Raw genomic sequence first — 14,591 nt, 5'->3', positions numbered from 1 at the left:
ATAGTAGTAATGTAGTGAAATTGGATCTCGATTCACCTCTTCCGTATTCATCTCACCTCAATCAATATTCTTGAAGTTCGATTTTTTTCCACTTTAATTTCTTTTTAATTAATAAATAATTGACGCCATCAAGACCCCGACCACCTCTAAGAAAACAAAAACCCCAGAATTTCCCCTCTCGCTCTTCTTCTCGAGAGAAGGTAGCAGCAAAGAAGAGAAAAGGAAACTCTGAAATTTGCTCTTTGAGCACTTTTTATTTTTTTGCTCGAAACCAAGCGGTAAAAAATGGGTTTTGCTTCATTTGCGGGACGAGTTTTCTTTGCTTCAATTTTCGTCCTCTCCGCTTGGCAAATGTAATCACTCTTTCTCTATTGTTTGAGATCTCTTTCAATCTATTTGTTGGGTTGTTTTAGAAATATGTTTATGTTTTAGATCTGTATTTTATTTTATTTTGTTTTTGCTATGGTTTGGGTATTTTTTTGGGTACTTTTGGATCATTTTCTTTAATTTATAAATGTGATTAATGAAGACTTTTGTTGAGGATCTGGGCCACTTTTCAAGATTGTAAATTTGGGAGTTAGTAGCAAAAATGTTTTTTTTTTTTTTCAAATTTTGAATTTTATACTTTATATTTTAAATGTTATAATTTGCCAGGACAAAGAGTTTCTTACTTTTTTGTTTTTTTTTTGGGAGGGGGTTTGAATAAACCTAATAGTTGCCAGTTTAAAACTGGATGGTTAGTTTTAGTGAAAATGGTTGTATTGTTTAAGTACATCCTGGAGATATTATTGTGTAGGCCATGTTTTGTTTTGAGAAGATGAATCTGAGTTCCATGAAGTGGAAACTCATGTGTCCTTGTCTAATCTGGCAGTCGGTTCAATGCCCTGAATTTCTCATGCTTTGCCGAAATCTCATCATCACCATTCTGGTGTGGATGGTGTAATTTCGGTGATTGGCCCTGTACTTAGTTTACTTCACTGTTGCTATATTTAGTTTACTTCTAGTTTACTTCACTGCTGCTATATTTAGTTTATTTCACTGCTGCTGTATTGTTGCCAGTTATTGCACTAATAATCATAAGAGCGGTTAGGCTGTAAAGAGGTCGGGTAGGACCAGTCATTAAACGCTAATGATATGTTGTAGATATAGTGATATATTTAATATGTTGGCAGGTTCAATGAATTTGGGGTTGATGGCGGGCCTGCTGCTAAGGATTTGATACCAAAGCTTGATCTTGCCAAGAAACACGTATCTTCTCAACTCCATGTAAATTTGCCTGATATTGAAGTAAGATTTTATTTTCTTCTCTTACTAACTTGTAATGAATTTCTTTCTTATTTTAATATATTAAGTTTGTGTTAATATGATATATCTTTTTCGCATTGCTCTAGATGTACTTTTTTTTTCTTACATGGAGACATTTTTACATAGGTTAAACAATTAGTTGCAGCTGCCATTGCTTTGAAAGGACTTGGTGCTATTCTATTTGTATTTGGTCATGGCTTTGGAGCCTTCCTCCTGGTTAGAATTTCATTTCTTTTTGGTGATGATTTTGATTACATTTGAACTTAAAAGGAAGTTTATGTATGCAACTGCACCTAGCGGTTTCTTCTGATTCTACAATTATGTCTCATTTAATTCTCCTTTCTTTTGCCATAGTTTGTCTACTTGCTGGTTAGCACTCCTCTTCTCTATGACTTCTACAACTATCATCCCAATGAGCCCCAATACTCTGTTCTGCTCAGTGATTTCTTGCAGGTATGTACAAATGTATGCCTAACGTGTTCCTAGGCGTTATGACGCGAGAACTTCATTGATTTTTTTTTTTAATCAATGGCAGTGTGTTGCACAATGTGGTGCGTTAATTTTCTTCTGGGGGATGAAAAACTCAATACCAAAAAGGCAACTAAAGAAGAAGGCCATTAAGCCAAAAGCTGCTTAAGTATATTGAAGAAGCAGCTGGTAAAAGGTGGAAAGTTCTTCAGGTTTTCATATTTAAACCATGTCTAGTAGTTGCTGTGCAGCGCCAGATAATATTTTGCAGATCTACGCAACACTTGATTGTTTCCCAATTTTAGGAGTTAAAATGTTTTTTATTAGTTCTTTATTCACTTAAACACTATGTGTTGCCTCTTGTTTATTTTCTATGAAAATTTGATTTCTGAGTTCAAAAATTAGGGTTTTAATGAATACTTTTATTTCCTGGTTTAGACTTCAAATGACTTAATCTATATTTTATGGTACTGGAACCATGGCTGCCCTTTAAAGCAGCAAACTTTCAGTAATTATCAATGTTTATTGCATCCATTCATGTATTCCATAATGGAGCAAGATACTGCATCTGATATGATTATTAGTTCACGGGATAGGATGGATTCATAGAGAACTGGAAAATATCAGGATCCCGGCTTTAATTTTTATTGTTCTTTTGCATTTTTGATCTTTGGATTATGACTTTTTCACCTCACCTCTCTTTACTTTTTCATTCTTCCACTGCCATTCAGGAAGTTGCAGTGGATGTTCTCAAGATGAATATATGCATGGTTTGGGTCATATTTTTCTGCCTGTAATAATTTACCTGTAAGTAATGCAAAGTAAAAGCCCAAGACTAGGATTAACGCCTCTGCTGGGCCTAGGAGTGTTGTGGTGGAATGCACAGGGCAAAGTCGTTCTAGCTCTGCGAGAATGGACGCCTATCATAACTTATATGTTTATCTGGTTTTTTTTTTTTTTTTTTTTTTTTTTTGGGTTTGAGACTCTCTATATCTGATAATCACTTTGAATTTTGATTAATTTGAAGTTGAGCTAAGCTGAATCGGATTTTATTAGGGAAGCAATCTCTCTAACACGTTTTTTTTCAGTCGTAAAACTCAAAATCAAAATTGAACTCTTTATTATTAGGAGTAATAGGCATAGACAATCTAATAATTTGTACATATATATTTGTCAAATGCTTATAAAATATAAAAATTATTTTATCTTAATTAGTATAAACATATTTAAACATAAAATATGGTTTTTAGATTTTTCTAAATTTATGCATTTTTTGCCAATTTTTTAATTCATATAATTTTCATATAGCTTTCATGCCGAATCATCTTGTTTAAAATTACGAAGTAAATTACCTTTATGCCTCAACTTTCTTGGGAGGTAAGCTGGCATTTTCACGTCCAACTGAAATGAACTTTTGTACTCATTGTTGCGTTGATTATGTAGGGGTTCCGAGTTACGGCACAAGGACTAGCAATTACGGGTAATGCAAGCAAAGCAAGACAGAATCAATGTTGAGTAAAGCTAAGAGTAAAATGTACCAAATGGTTATCGACTAATTGGTAAACAAGATTTCAAAAAAAAAAAAATGTTTAACAAGATCTCAAAATAATTTTGAGTAGGAAATAAGAAATGCATTGATAAAACAAGTTTTCAGTCTTTCACTATCATACTAATTTTCCTATAAAAGACTTTGACACGTTTTTTTTCCTTTTTTTTTTCATGTTACACTTTATTTTTTTACACCATAGTTAATACTTTTGTAGAAAAGAAAATAATGTATAAAAGTTTACAATATTATGTTACACTTCTAAAAGAAATATTAAACACGTTTCTATAATTTAAGTATGGTATATGATAAAAAAAATTAAATTTATGGATATATTATGATTTCAAATAATTTAAAAAATATAGAAAAATATATGCATCTTATCAATTAACTAGAAATCGACCCCGCACACCACAGTGCAGCATATGGAGCGCGAAAAAGCTTATGATGTCGTGAGTGTGTTCATTTTGACTTTGGTTTCTTTTTTTTTTTTTTTGTTTATATTTACATATTATATATAGTAATCAAATTTTGAATTCAATGTTTGTTTATTTGAAAGATTGCGTCGTTGTTGAAGATACCTTTTCTTGATGAAGAGGTTGCTAATAATTCTGTCCCACGGAAGGTAAGAATTTTAAGCTGAAGTATGCCAATGATGGTGGCTATATATTGACCAATTAGAGCTTGTAGTACTAAAATTACTAAAACTAATGTGCAGATGGGACACGCTGATGGGCATAAACCTCAGAATACCAGGAAGGATGGAGCCTTCACTTGGACTGATGTGAAGGACCTAAAGCCATCAGTGGCACCGGGTAATTAGAAATTTCCAATTTTTCACCTTGTACCATCTTCTCACTTTTTTGTTTGAATGGATCTGTGAAACATTGATGGTGCACCTTGTTTACTGCTGATTCTAAGCAGTTTCTTTGGATATTGTGGTTCTTAATATTTCCAGTTTTTATTTCTATTGCTTTGGTCTTACTTCCATCTTCTTATACATGGCTATTGGTTATGCAGAAAGTTCAATGGATAAAAGTGTCAAAAATGAGTCCTTGGTCAAACATGAAGGTAATGAGTTGGAGGAACCTACTTTGACTGAATGCAAGTACAGGGAGGTCATATTTGGTGAGGAAGCACTAGGGATATCTTCCACAGAGCCATATTGCTTAGGTTGCCCTATTCGTGGGGGTCACCTAAATATTTTGCAACATTATCCCATGCAGCAGGTATAGCCGCTATGTTCATTGGCTTTCCTACATTCAAGGAACATGCATGTTATTTCCCCTTTTAGGGTTTAGCAAATCACATTGCAGCAATTACACCTTGAATTATCTTGATCCTGCTCAATTTGTTGTTTTACATTGAGATAATAAACTTCATTATTGATACAGTTGCACTGATTGTTTTAAAAAAGGGACAAAGTTACTACTTTATTAAGATTACTTTATTATCCTGCAGGTCCTTGAAGATCTGCATGATCTATGGGACTGGATTTTGTTAGAGAAATTACATATCCCTCACCAAGAAAGGAGCTTATGTTTTGCTATTCTTGTTGTGCAAGAGACATTTTGATAATCGTGGTATTTAAAAATTGATTATCATTTTCCAATTGGGAAAGTCTCATCCTTTGTTTCTGTATACTCTGTCATGTGGTAGAAGATCCAGATTCAGTTTGTGTGTGTCAATAAGATCACCCCTTTATCTGATTGACTATATCTCTTGAATATCTGCTGTGACTGAATGAAATGCTGTAGATTATATGGGAGTATTTGTAATTTACAATTATGTGGGTTGTTAAGAGCAGAGATAAAGGAGATCTTATCTATTGTACTGCAAGATTTGTGCTTTAGCTCAGCAGTGGTACATCAGGCGATAAGTTCTTCTCATACATCTTAGATGCAAATTTAAATCAAGTTTTAATAACTGCATTGAACTGAATGATGTATCAGCCCAGTTAGAACTTAGTAATTACTTTTGTTAATATTGGCACTTGCCTGTTACCTCAGCAAGGTGCAAATCTTTAGAGTGGTGATCCCATGGTTGTGTGATTAGCTTTTCCTCATGTGTTTTTGATGGATTCATGGATTGTGTAGTATAAGTTTCTCATGATATGATATAGGCACTCTATTAGGGATCTTTTGTTTTCCTTGAATGATACGAATTAGACAAAAGTGGCTTCCTCCATGAAAGTTTCTGACTCATTTACAATCTGTACATATGCATGTGTTCTTACTCTTGTATAAGGGCTTGTATCTCTGTCATATGGTGTTCTTTCATGAGATTTGCTTGTCCCAGCTTTACTAGTAGAAATGCTCTTGAAGTAGTTAATTACTCTTTGGTTTGTGTATTTGCTTCAAATATGATTTCAGGGAGGCCTGGCAGCAATTTTTGGGAATGGATTATCGATGGCATGTGTTGTAAATATGGGTGCTCAAGTGACATCGGTCATTTGCATTGAGGTAACTGACTCAAATAAAATATGTTGCTTTTATTATTTATGTACATTTATTCTTTGGTTCCGATTGGGAGTAAGGGATCACAAGCTGAAATTATTTAAATGGAATACTGTACTTTCAAGTCCCTCCTGTTGAGGGAATTTCAAAGGATTAGGTTTTGAGATAGCTTGGAAGTTGGAAGGGTAGTTCACCTCCAAACCCTCTCCCTCCCTTTAAAAAAAGGAAAAAGAAAAAACTAAATAACAGGATTGAGGAAACCTTTTTCTATGTTTTAACATCTTATACTCATCCAATATCAGTTTGATACCTGTTATTTTTTGTAACATCATCAATCTTGGAGTGCTGTCATTACAATATTTCCATTTAGCTTTAGCACCATGACAACCTCCATTAAACACCCTGTTACCTGTCATAATACCGTTGGTCTTCCACTGTTGTCATTACCACCATAATATTATATTTAGCTTAAGCACCATCACCACCTTTTCCTTAACTGGATTGATACTAATTGAAAGACTATTGCTCCCACAATCATACATGGAAATCATGGTAGTTGGTTTCTCCACCAATGCCACTATAACTGACACTGTTATGAAAATTATTAGAAGAAATGAACACCTTGACTATGATGTTATCATTTTGGAGTGACCACTGTCAAGAAAAGCATCTGGTAGCATTCACATACCACAGTTTTGGTTTTGCTATTTCCTTGCAAACTCTTCTTTATGCACGTAGAAGTAAAGAAGACTGAATCAATACGTGGTTTATTTTGTGCTTGGTATTGTTATTAGTATCATAACTGGGAAATGACTAATTTATGAGTTCCATGGTTTTACTCTTTTAATAACTCATCTGATGTGCAGGATGGAGTGGCTCTACCTAATACAGAGAAGACTTTATCCTTTGGTGGAGAGGTTTGATTTCTCATTCTTTCTGTTCCTCAGCTTTCCTTCAGGCGGAGTTAGTAGCTTCATTGTTGAATGTTTAACTAATGTTGATGTTGGTGAAATCTGTTTGTGCCCATTAACTTGAAGGGTTCATCTAGAACTTCTCTACCTCAGATTACAATAAAGATATCTTACTATTTTATGTTGGTGATCTCATTTACTTTTTCTTTTCCAGGATATATCAAGATGTTTACTTTGGACTCAGAGGCATCATCAGACATGGCCACAAATTCGTACTGACATTTTGACAAAGCCTATAGATCTGTTGATGCTGAACAGGCTAAAAGAGTCCTATTGTGAAATCAAGGTGAATCATGTGGCTCCTGAGCCTGGTACTCTTAAGTTTCTTTGCTGTGGAAACACTCTTATTGTACTCTCTCACTGTACTGTTGCACAGAAGGGTGAACTTGATGCTCTAGCTGTAGTTCATTCTTATGAGGATGCCATGCCTGCTGGATAACTGCTCTCAATCTACATTTTCAATCAAACTCAGATATCATTTTCTTTCTTTTCTTGAAGGATTTACTGTTGATGGTTCATTTTAAGTAGGTTCCTCCTATTGGTTTGTTCTACCTGATACTTTTGATTCCTGAATTATATCCTTCGACACCCCATTTGTGGTTAGTAATACTTGTCCAAGTTATTGTCTTTTCTGTAGAAGTAGTTTTGAATTATTCCTTAAGCACTATTTTGATGGTGTTTTCCACCAGGTTTCATGACTATGAAGATATGCTGGAAGAAACATGGCATATTGAATTCCCAAGAAGATCTGACATGCCAGATGGTCTATATCCTGGCATTAGTGCTGGTTTACTGATGTGGGATAACTACCCATTTTTTTCATTGAAACCAAAGAAAGAAGAGAAGGTTGGCCTAGCAGAAGCCATAACCGGTAGCATTCGTTCAACAGGTAGGTTTTCGTTCTACTAATTTAGCATGTCTAATAAGCTATAATACTATCCCAATCTAAACCTTTTGGTTCTTTTCAATTGACAGGTCGCATAGACCTGCAAAGAAAATTATTTTGTAGCATACAATTGGTGGGTTTGTTAGAAGTATTGACCACATGACTACATGAGATGCTTTTATTTTTTAATAATTGAAGTTTTAACTTGGTTTTATGCTTCAGATTGGTGGAGTGGCTTTAACTAGCGGGTTATTTCCTGCTGTGGAGGAGAGGTTGGTTTCTCTCTCTCTCTCTCTTGCCCCATTTGTCATCCTCCTACTTAAAATATATATGATTCTCGTTAACATTATAGGCAGTTAAGATATTCTACAAAGACATGTTGAATAAAAAAAATTAAGATGTCTATTTTGGAAATTCAGCATTCTAGCTAACTATTCGGATCCTTACCTTTGAAAGTAGGTGTGTTTACCTGCTTATTTGAAGCCTACATTATAAAGTATCAGGCTGGAAGAGCACTAACTTGGGTTAGGTGAAATGCCCTAGTTCTCTCTACTTGCAGTGTTGACTTAGAATGCCTTAAGTGCATTGATTGTCAAGAAAATGGTAATAATTGTCTTCTACATTATCTTGTGTTTGACATTTCCTTGCATACCATCATCATGGAAATTTTAGTGACTGGATCTTACTCTGCTTTTTATTAATTCATCACCTCAGTAGTTATGAGAATTATATAAATGCTGGTTTCTTATGTGCTCCATTATTTTGGGCTTAGTACTGGTCTGGAATGCTCGTACTTTGTATATCCACTTTCTTTATTATCTATTACCTTGATTAGTGGAGTAAGTTAAAAGAAACATATTGACATCCATTTTAACAAGTCTCCGATATAATAGACTTTTTCTTGTGCTATTTAAAATGCAGTGGTATTAATTTAGTTTCTGTAGGAGATTCCAGCACCCAAATCATCTTATCTCTTCTTTTATATACTTGCAGAGTCTTACATGCCATTCCTTCAAATGAAGCGATTGATAATGTTGAGGTAAGTCTGCCATTGACTGAATTTTAATCTTTTGTGCCAGCTTGTAGCCACTTCAATGTGGTTAGAATTCAAGTATATTATCAATCTTGATATTTAGATGGACTTAATTTTAATATTGAATATATAAGTAATAATTCCTGGTCAATGCAATATGTTGCTTTGGACATAACTATTTGTGAAAAAGGAATATTTAGGGGTCAAAAATTATATACCATCAGCGATATTTAGATTAACTAAATTTTTTTTATATTGTAAATCAAAAGAAAAATACAAGATCTTTTATGTCCAACATTATTTTATGATTAGTTTAAGTCAGTTTTATACTTCAATTAGGTTCTAGGCTGTTTGTGGTTTTCTGTTCCTTATAATTTGTCTCTTTCTTTGTTTACCTATGGATGCTGATTTTAATGTTCTTGGATTCTCACTACTAAATAGGTTTTGCAATCAATACCAAATCCGATGTGTCTTGAAAGGGCGGAGCTGTAAGTCATCTACCATCCTTTTCTAAGTTTGGGACTCTTTTGTGTACAGTACAATGAAAGTGCATTTTCTTATCGTATTTTGCTTATCCCATATCTTCATAGGGGTGAAATTTTACAGTTTAAAATTTAAATTGATAAATGCTAGAGAGAAATTACTGTCATCGTAAGTAACTACTATAAAAACTAGGTTAACTTTTTCACATCGGGGGAAGCTAGATGTTAGAAAATGCATAATCTGTATCTAGTGGAAATTTTCTTTTATGATGTGAGATTGGAGGTTAGATCACTCGTATGTATGCTGTTGTTGATAAATGAGATAGTGAAGGTAATATTTCTTTTGTTATGTGTGAAGTAAGATGCATTCTACTTTGCACGTTATATTGGTAATGCTCCATGTTTCTTTTTTGGCCAATGCTCCTTGGTTCTGTTTACAGCCTTTACGCAAATTGCTTCTTGTGTTATCTCAACTGCAGCTGTTCTAGATTTGCTTATTTACTTCAAATGCAATCCTTATGTTTCTTGTATACTCTTTATACAGATCCTTGGAGTTCTAGATTTTGGTCGAGATGCTTGGGTAAATCGAGATTACTGGATCCGCAATGGGATTCACATCGAGAATGGCAGGAAATACAAGGATTGTTATTTCCTTCAAGCACAGGCAATGTGCTACATAAATTCTTAGAAGTTGGTTGATAGAAGAGGACTTCTCTAAGCAATGTCAAAGCATTTTTCTACTAGGATATGTTCAACCGCTCAATGGGTAATTCAGTTTTTGCTTTAAAAAAACTTGATCATCCTTGGTTGTGTGGCAGTGAACAATCAGAAATATCATCAAATTTGTACAGCATGTATTACTAGTTTTCATTGTCAATGGAGATAAGTATTCGTCTGATTAGTTCGTCGTCCTTCAATTAAAGGGTCGATTCTAAAATGACGTGTCTCAGACAGCAAAACATCCCACATGGAGCGAAGAACCCCAGTAGCAGAAAAGAGTTGTCTATTTACTAGCTTAGCAAACCACATGTAATAGTTAAAAGGGTCGGTTGGCTAAATATGCCACGCCCACCCTCGTCTGGTGGGTGCTGTATGGCTATCAAGACATATGGCCGACATAATTTGTGGAACGCCATAGGGTTGGCTCGCTCGGCCGACCCTCCATCTCTAGTCTATAGTTATGAACGAAACCTCAAGAAAATCTTATTGCATACAATAGCACACTTTTCAAATCTTCTGTTTTAAATTAAAAACAACATTCGATTATTCAAATAGTAAAAACCATTAATCAAAGCCTCGGTGTAGCATACGCTTTGGTGGTCAATCCAAGCTTGGCACAAAGCTCCGGATACAACCCTTTCCTGATCTCGGCGAACACGTCTGTTTTAAATTAAAAACAACATTCGATTATTCAAATAGTAAAAACCATTAATCAAAGCCTCGGTGTAGCATACGCTTTGGTGGTCAATCCAAGCTTGGCACAAAGCTCCGGATACAACCCTTTCCTGATCTCGGCGTACACGTCGCCGTCCCACTTTCTCTTCGCCAAATCCTCCGCCATGCGCACGCTAGCTTCCTGCACTTCACCCTCGCTATCGTACGCCGCCTCCACGATCCCTCTTTTCTCCGCCTCGTCTCCCTTCATCTTCAATCCCCGCAGTAACATATTGCGCCGAGTCGATGCTGCACCGATCTTTCCCCTAAACAACGCATCGAAGTAATCGGGAATCGTTAACCCTATGTCCACCTCGGGCATGTAAAGAACCCCTCGATCTCGCCTCATGATTACGTAATCGTGAGACAAAGCGAGGATGAATCCGGCGGCGGCAGCATGGCCGGTGATGGCGGCAAAGGTGGGCATCGGGAGGTTGATTAGAGCGGCGACGACAGGCTTTAACAATTCGACCAGTTGGCTTAACCGTTCTTGAGCTCCTTTTTTGGATCCGGCGGATTGCGCCCAGCCGAGGTCAAAGCCATTGGAGAAAAATCTGCCTTGGGCTGTGGTAATAAGGGCCGAGCCACTAGTTGATTGGGCCTTAGCCTTGGAGAGAGCGGAGAGAATGGAGCTGATGAGAGTGGGATTGAGGCGGTGCTGATCGTCGCCGGTCAAGGTTAAAATAAAGAGGCCGCCGCGTTTCTCCAACGTACACATGGTGAGTATTGACTTTCTTTCGTGTCTTCGACACAAGCTTTGTAATGTGTACCTCCTCTTCAATCTTAAACAGTTAAACTAGTGTTTTTCTTTCCTCTTATCTTATTTATTTGGTTTTATTTAATTATTATTTACTTGATTTTTTTTTGAACTAAAGTTCAAATTAAAAGAAAAGAAATCTTTTTAATGTAATTAAAAATCTTTTTGACGTTACATTATTAGATTATACTGACTATTTAAAATGGAAATAATGTAATTTGAATCATTTAATCCTCAAATTTTAATTATTATTTTTTTTGGAAAAACATCATATGAAATCATGTGATTTTTTTCTTAACAAAAAAAAAAGTTAGGTTTCTTTTTTATTATGTTGATTAGGACATTGAATTGTGTTGAATGATACAATGAGTAATTTTTTTTGTTTTATAAATTTCACTTTTTTATTTATTTTAAAATTCAAACTAAAAAATTAAAAAAATATATGGATGAAACATTTGTACTAAATAAAAGAAAATAAAGATTTATTCATTTAATAAATTAAAAACTCAACCTTTGCTCATTGGTGGGAAATGGGAATCCCCTCCATGCATCATCCGAGATTGCGTTTTATAACTGGACCTGATCCAAATGGAGCGTGGCCTAAAAGTCCACAACTCTTACTAAAAATACAAGAATCACAAAGCGAAAATCCAGTCTCTCTTCATTCCACAAAATAAAACAAGTGACAAGCAAGATTTTCCGGTGACAGATAAACCAAACCTCACAAGCTTCAAATTAAGATGGCTACAACACGATGCAACGGACAATTTAAATTTAAAACTGACAAGTTTAAGCCACGATTACAAAAGTAGCAAGCATTGCAATTAACATACCCTGGTTTCAAGTACTGTCGGTCTTGTCTTCCTGCAAAAAAAAAAAAAAGGACAGTTTTCAAGTATTATGACCAATCACATCTGTCTTAACTTCCACCAGGAAATGAAACTACTCTCTTAGATGATACGGACATACACAGTCCCAAGGACAATGTGAGAGGGTTTACAACATACGAGGCAGCTGGGATAATAATAAATCTTCTTGACCAAATTGAGAGGGTGTGGATGATTCTCTTCTTCAAAAGTATTTCCAAGTTTGATAAATACAACACTACAAGCGTTGCATTGTCGTTCATACTCGTGATAAAAGAGGAGGGGTGTTCATGTCCTTGACATTTGAGAGTATAAGGAATTGCACATCGAAGGCAAAAATACACCTCATATTCTTTACATTCATAGGTAAAGCTATTACAGATGCACTTACATATTCGACATTTGAAAATGCGATCTCAAGTAAGGATGCGAGAGTGTCGGCAGATGGGAAACAAAATTAGCTTATACTTATGTAATTCAGCACAAGATTTGTGAAGAAAGAAATCACATTGTGAACAGAAGAAAAATGAAGATGAGTTGAATAGCATGCATCGTTCAAAACATTTATCATCAAGTTCAGGAATTTTTGCTACAGGTAAAGTTTTCGATTTCTCTAGCGTTTCAATATGCAGGTTCTATTTTCTTCTTTTTCATCCATGTAAAAGAAACTGATAAATTATGGATTTGTGATGATGTCCTACGCTCTCTGCAGTAATCATCACCATCGTTATTCTTGTCATAATGATCGTCATTGGTATAAGGAGAGAAGCTAAAGATATTAGGAACTCTGGCTATAAATGAACCAAGTCGAGTATCCTCCTGTTCAAGTTCAGTTCGATTAGTAATAAACGAGTTTATAAATGAAAGAACTCTTAACGAACTCCACAACATATGTTCGAGCTCGATTCACCTATTTTTAATGAGTTTTAGCCTCGATTCACCTATTTTCAATGAGTTTTAGCCGAACACAAACGAGCTCCAACTTTAAGTTTCAAATTTAAACTTTCAGCTCATTATTGTTGAAAAATTGCAATATTCACAACTAATTGTTGATTTTGTTGAACAAATATTAAGTGGATTATGGGAATTTATAGGCTTTACTCATATCTTATGTTGGTTCTTAAGCTGTGTGGGATTCATTTAAGTAGTAACAGAAGTCTAGTAGAAGAAAATGATGGGAATATGTAAGCTTTACTTATCCCTTGTTTTGGTTCGTAATCGATGTAGAGTTATTCAAGACGTTTATGGCCAAAAAGCTTTCAATAATTCAATTCAATTTTTATAAGGTGATTATTCAAAGCGTTTTTGCCAAAAATGCCTTAGAATAATTTTCAATTCTTAGGTTTTAGGGTTTAAAGGATTAATTAAGGCGTTTTCTAAGCAAAGACAGCTTAAATAATCCCTTAGCAAAAAAATTGAAGGATATTATTCAAAATATTTTTGGTCAGAAATATTTAATGGGGTTATTCAAGGCGTTTATTTTCAAAAACACTTTCAATAATCTACTTCAATTTTTATGGGATTATTCAAGGCATTTATGACAAAAAATGCCTTAAATAATCCTTAATTTTTAAGGTTTAGTGTTTAAAGAATTATTCAAGGTGTTTTCTAAGCAAAAACGTCTTGAATAATCCTAAAAAAAAATTTGGAAGGGATTATTCAAGGTATTTTTTGCCAGAAACACCTCAAATAATCCTTTACAAAAAATTTAATGGGATTATTCAAGGCCTTTATGGCCAAAAACGCCTTCAATAATCTACTTTAATTTTTATGACGTGATTATTCAAGGTATTTTTGACAAAAATGCCTTAAATAATATTTAATTTTTAGGGTTTAAGGGATTATTTAAGGAATTTTTTAGCCAAAAAGGCTATGAAAAAAGGAAAGAGAATTATTTAAGGTGTTTTTTTAGGCAAAAACACCTTGAATAATCTTCAAAAATTTTTTGGAAAGGATTATTCAAGGCCTTTTTGGCAAAAAACGTATTGAATAATTCCTTAGTAAAAAAATGGAAGGTTAATAATCAAATTTATTCATGAACATTAAACAAGATTGTTCGCAAACATAAACGAATCAAACAGACCTCTGTTCATATTTGGTTCGTTTAACAAAGAACATAAAAATGCTTTTTAACATCGTTTGTTAAGTTTAATAAACGAACATAAATGAACAAAAATCGAACATGTTCACAAACAGTTTATCAAAAGTTCTATTCATTTACACCTTTATTAGGAACAATACTCACCTCTCCTGATTTCTGACACTAACCATGGATAAATTCCTCAATGACATGGAAAAGAAGAAACCAATCAGATGTACTTATCAGCAGCTAAGGATTGCAACTGTTAATTTTACAAATTTGTTGGGTTCAGGTGGTTTTGGAGCAA

The 14,591-nt window shown here is 34.6% G+C and overlaps 2 protein-coding genes, 1 non-coding gene and 1 pseudogene across 4 annotated transcripts; 3 read left to right on the top strand and 1 right to left on the bottom strand.

The window, feature by feature from the left end:
- On the top strand, positions 1–2,210 carry LOC111307389 (uncharacterized). Its single transcript, XM_022905401.2, has 5 exons — positions 1–353; positions 1,173–1,287; positions 1,432–1,521; positions 1,660–1,758; positions 1,841–2,210. The coding sequence occupies exons 1-5, from the start codon at positions 286–288 to the stop codon at positions 1,940–1,942; spliced, it is 474 nt and encodes a 157-aa protein (XP_022761136.1). The 5' UTR covers positions 1–285; the 3' UTR covers positions 1,943–2,210.
- Positions 2,211–3,129: 919 nt separating this feature from the next.
- LOC111307129 (actin-related protein 9-like) lies at positions 3,130–11,399 on the top strand (annotated as a pseudogene). The gene is made up of 19 exons (XR_016331907.1): positions 3,130–3,150; positions 3,217–3,267; positions 3,715–3,771; positions 3,879–3,944; positions 4,038–4,134; positions 4,340–4,548; positions 4,781–4,902; positions 5,127–5,191; positions 5,692–5,781; positions 6,642–6,692; positions 6,901–7,032; positions 7,123–7,181; positions 7,235–7,345; positions 7,436–7,635; positions 7,722–7,765; positions 7,855–7,904; positions 8,626–8,671; positions 9,107–9,153; positions 9,692–11,399. The product of XR_016331907.1 is annotated as an actin-related protein 9-like (transcript).
- On the top strand, positions 10,185–10,311 carry LOC149512656 (U11 spliceosomal RNA). Its single transcript, XR_016332252.1, has one exon. It is a non-coding gene; the product is annotated as a U11 spliceosomal RNA (small nuclear RNA).
- LOC111306704 (enoyl-CoA delta isomerase 2, peroxisomal-like) lies at positions 10,326–12,065 on the bottom strand. Its single transcript, XM_022904509.2, has one exon. The coding sequence runs from the start codon at positions 11,297–11,299 to the stop codon at positions 10,580–10,582; it is 720 nt and encodes a 239-aa protein (XP_022760244.1). The 5' UTR covers positions 11,300–12,065; the 3' UTR covers positions 10,326–10,579.
- Between the last annotated feature and the right edge of the window lie 2,526 nt (positions 12,066–14,591).

This window comes from Durio zibethinus, chromosome 22, assembly GCF_047325235.1.
Source record: "Durio zibethinus cultivar Kanyao isolate XHJ-2024 chromosome 22, ASM4732523v1, whole genome shotgun sequence".
Taxonomy (NCBI): domain Eukaryota; kingdom Viridiplantae; phylum Streptophyta; class Magnoliopsida; order Malvales; family Malvaceae; genus Durio; species Durio zibethinus.
The sequence above is the reverse complement of the archived record's forward strand: the minus strand, read 5'-3'. Positions and strand labels throughout refer to the sequence as shown.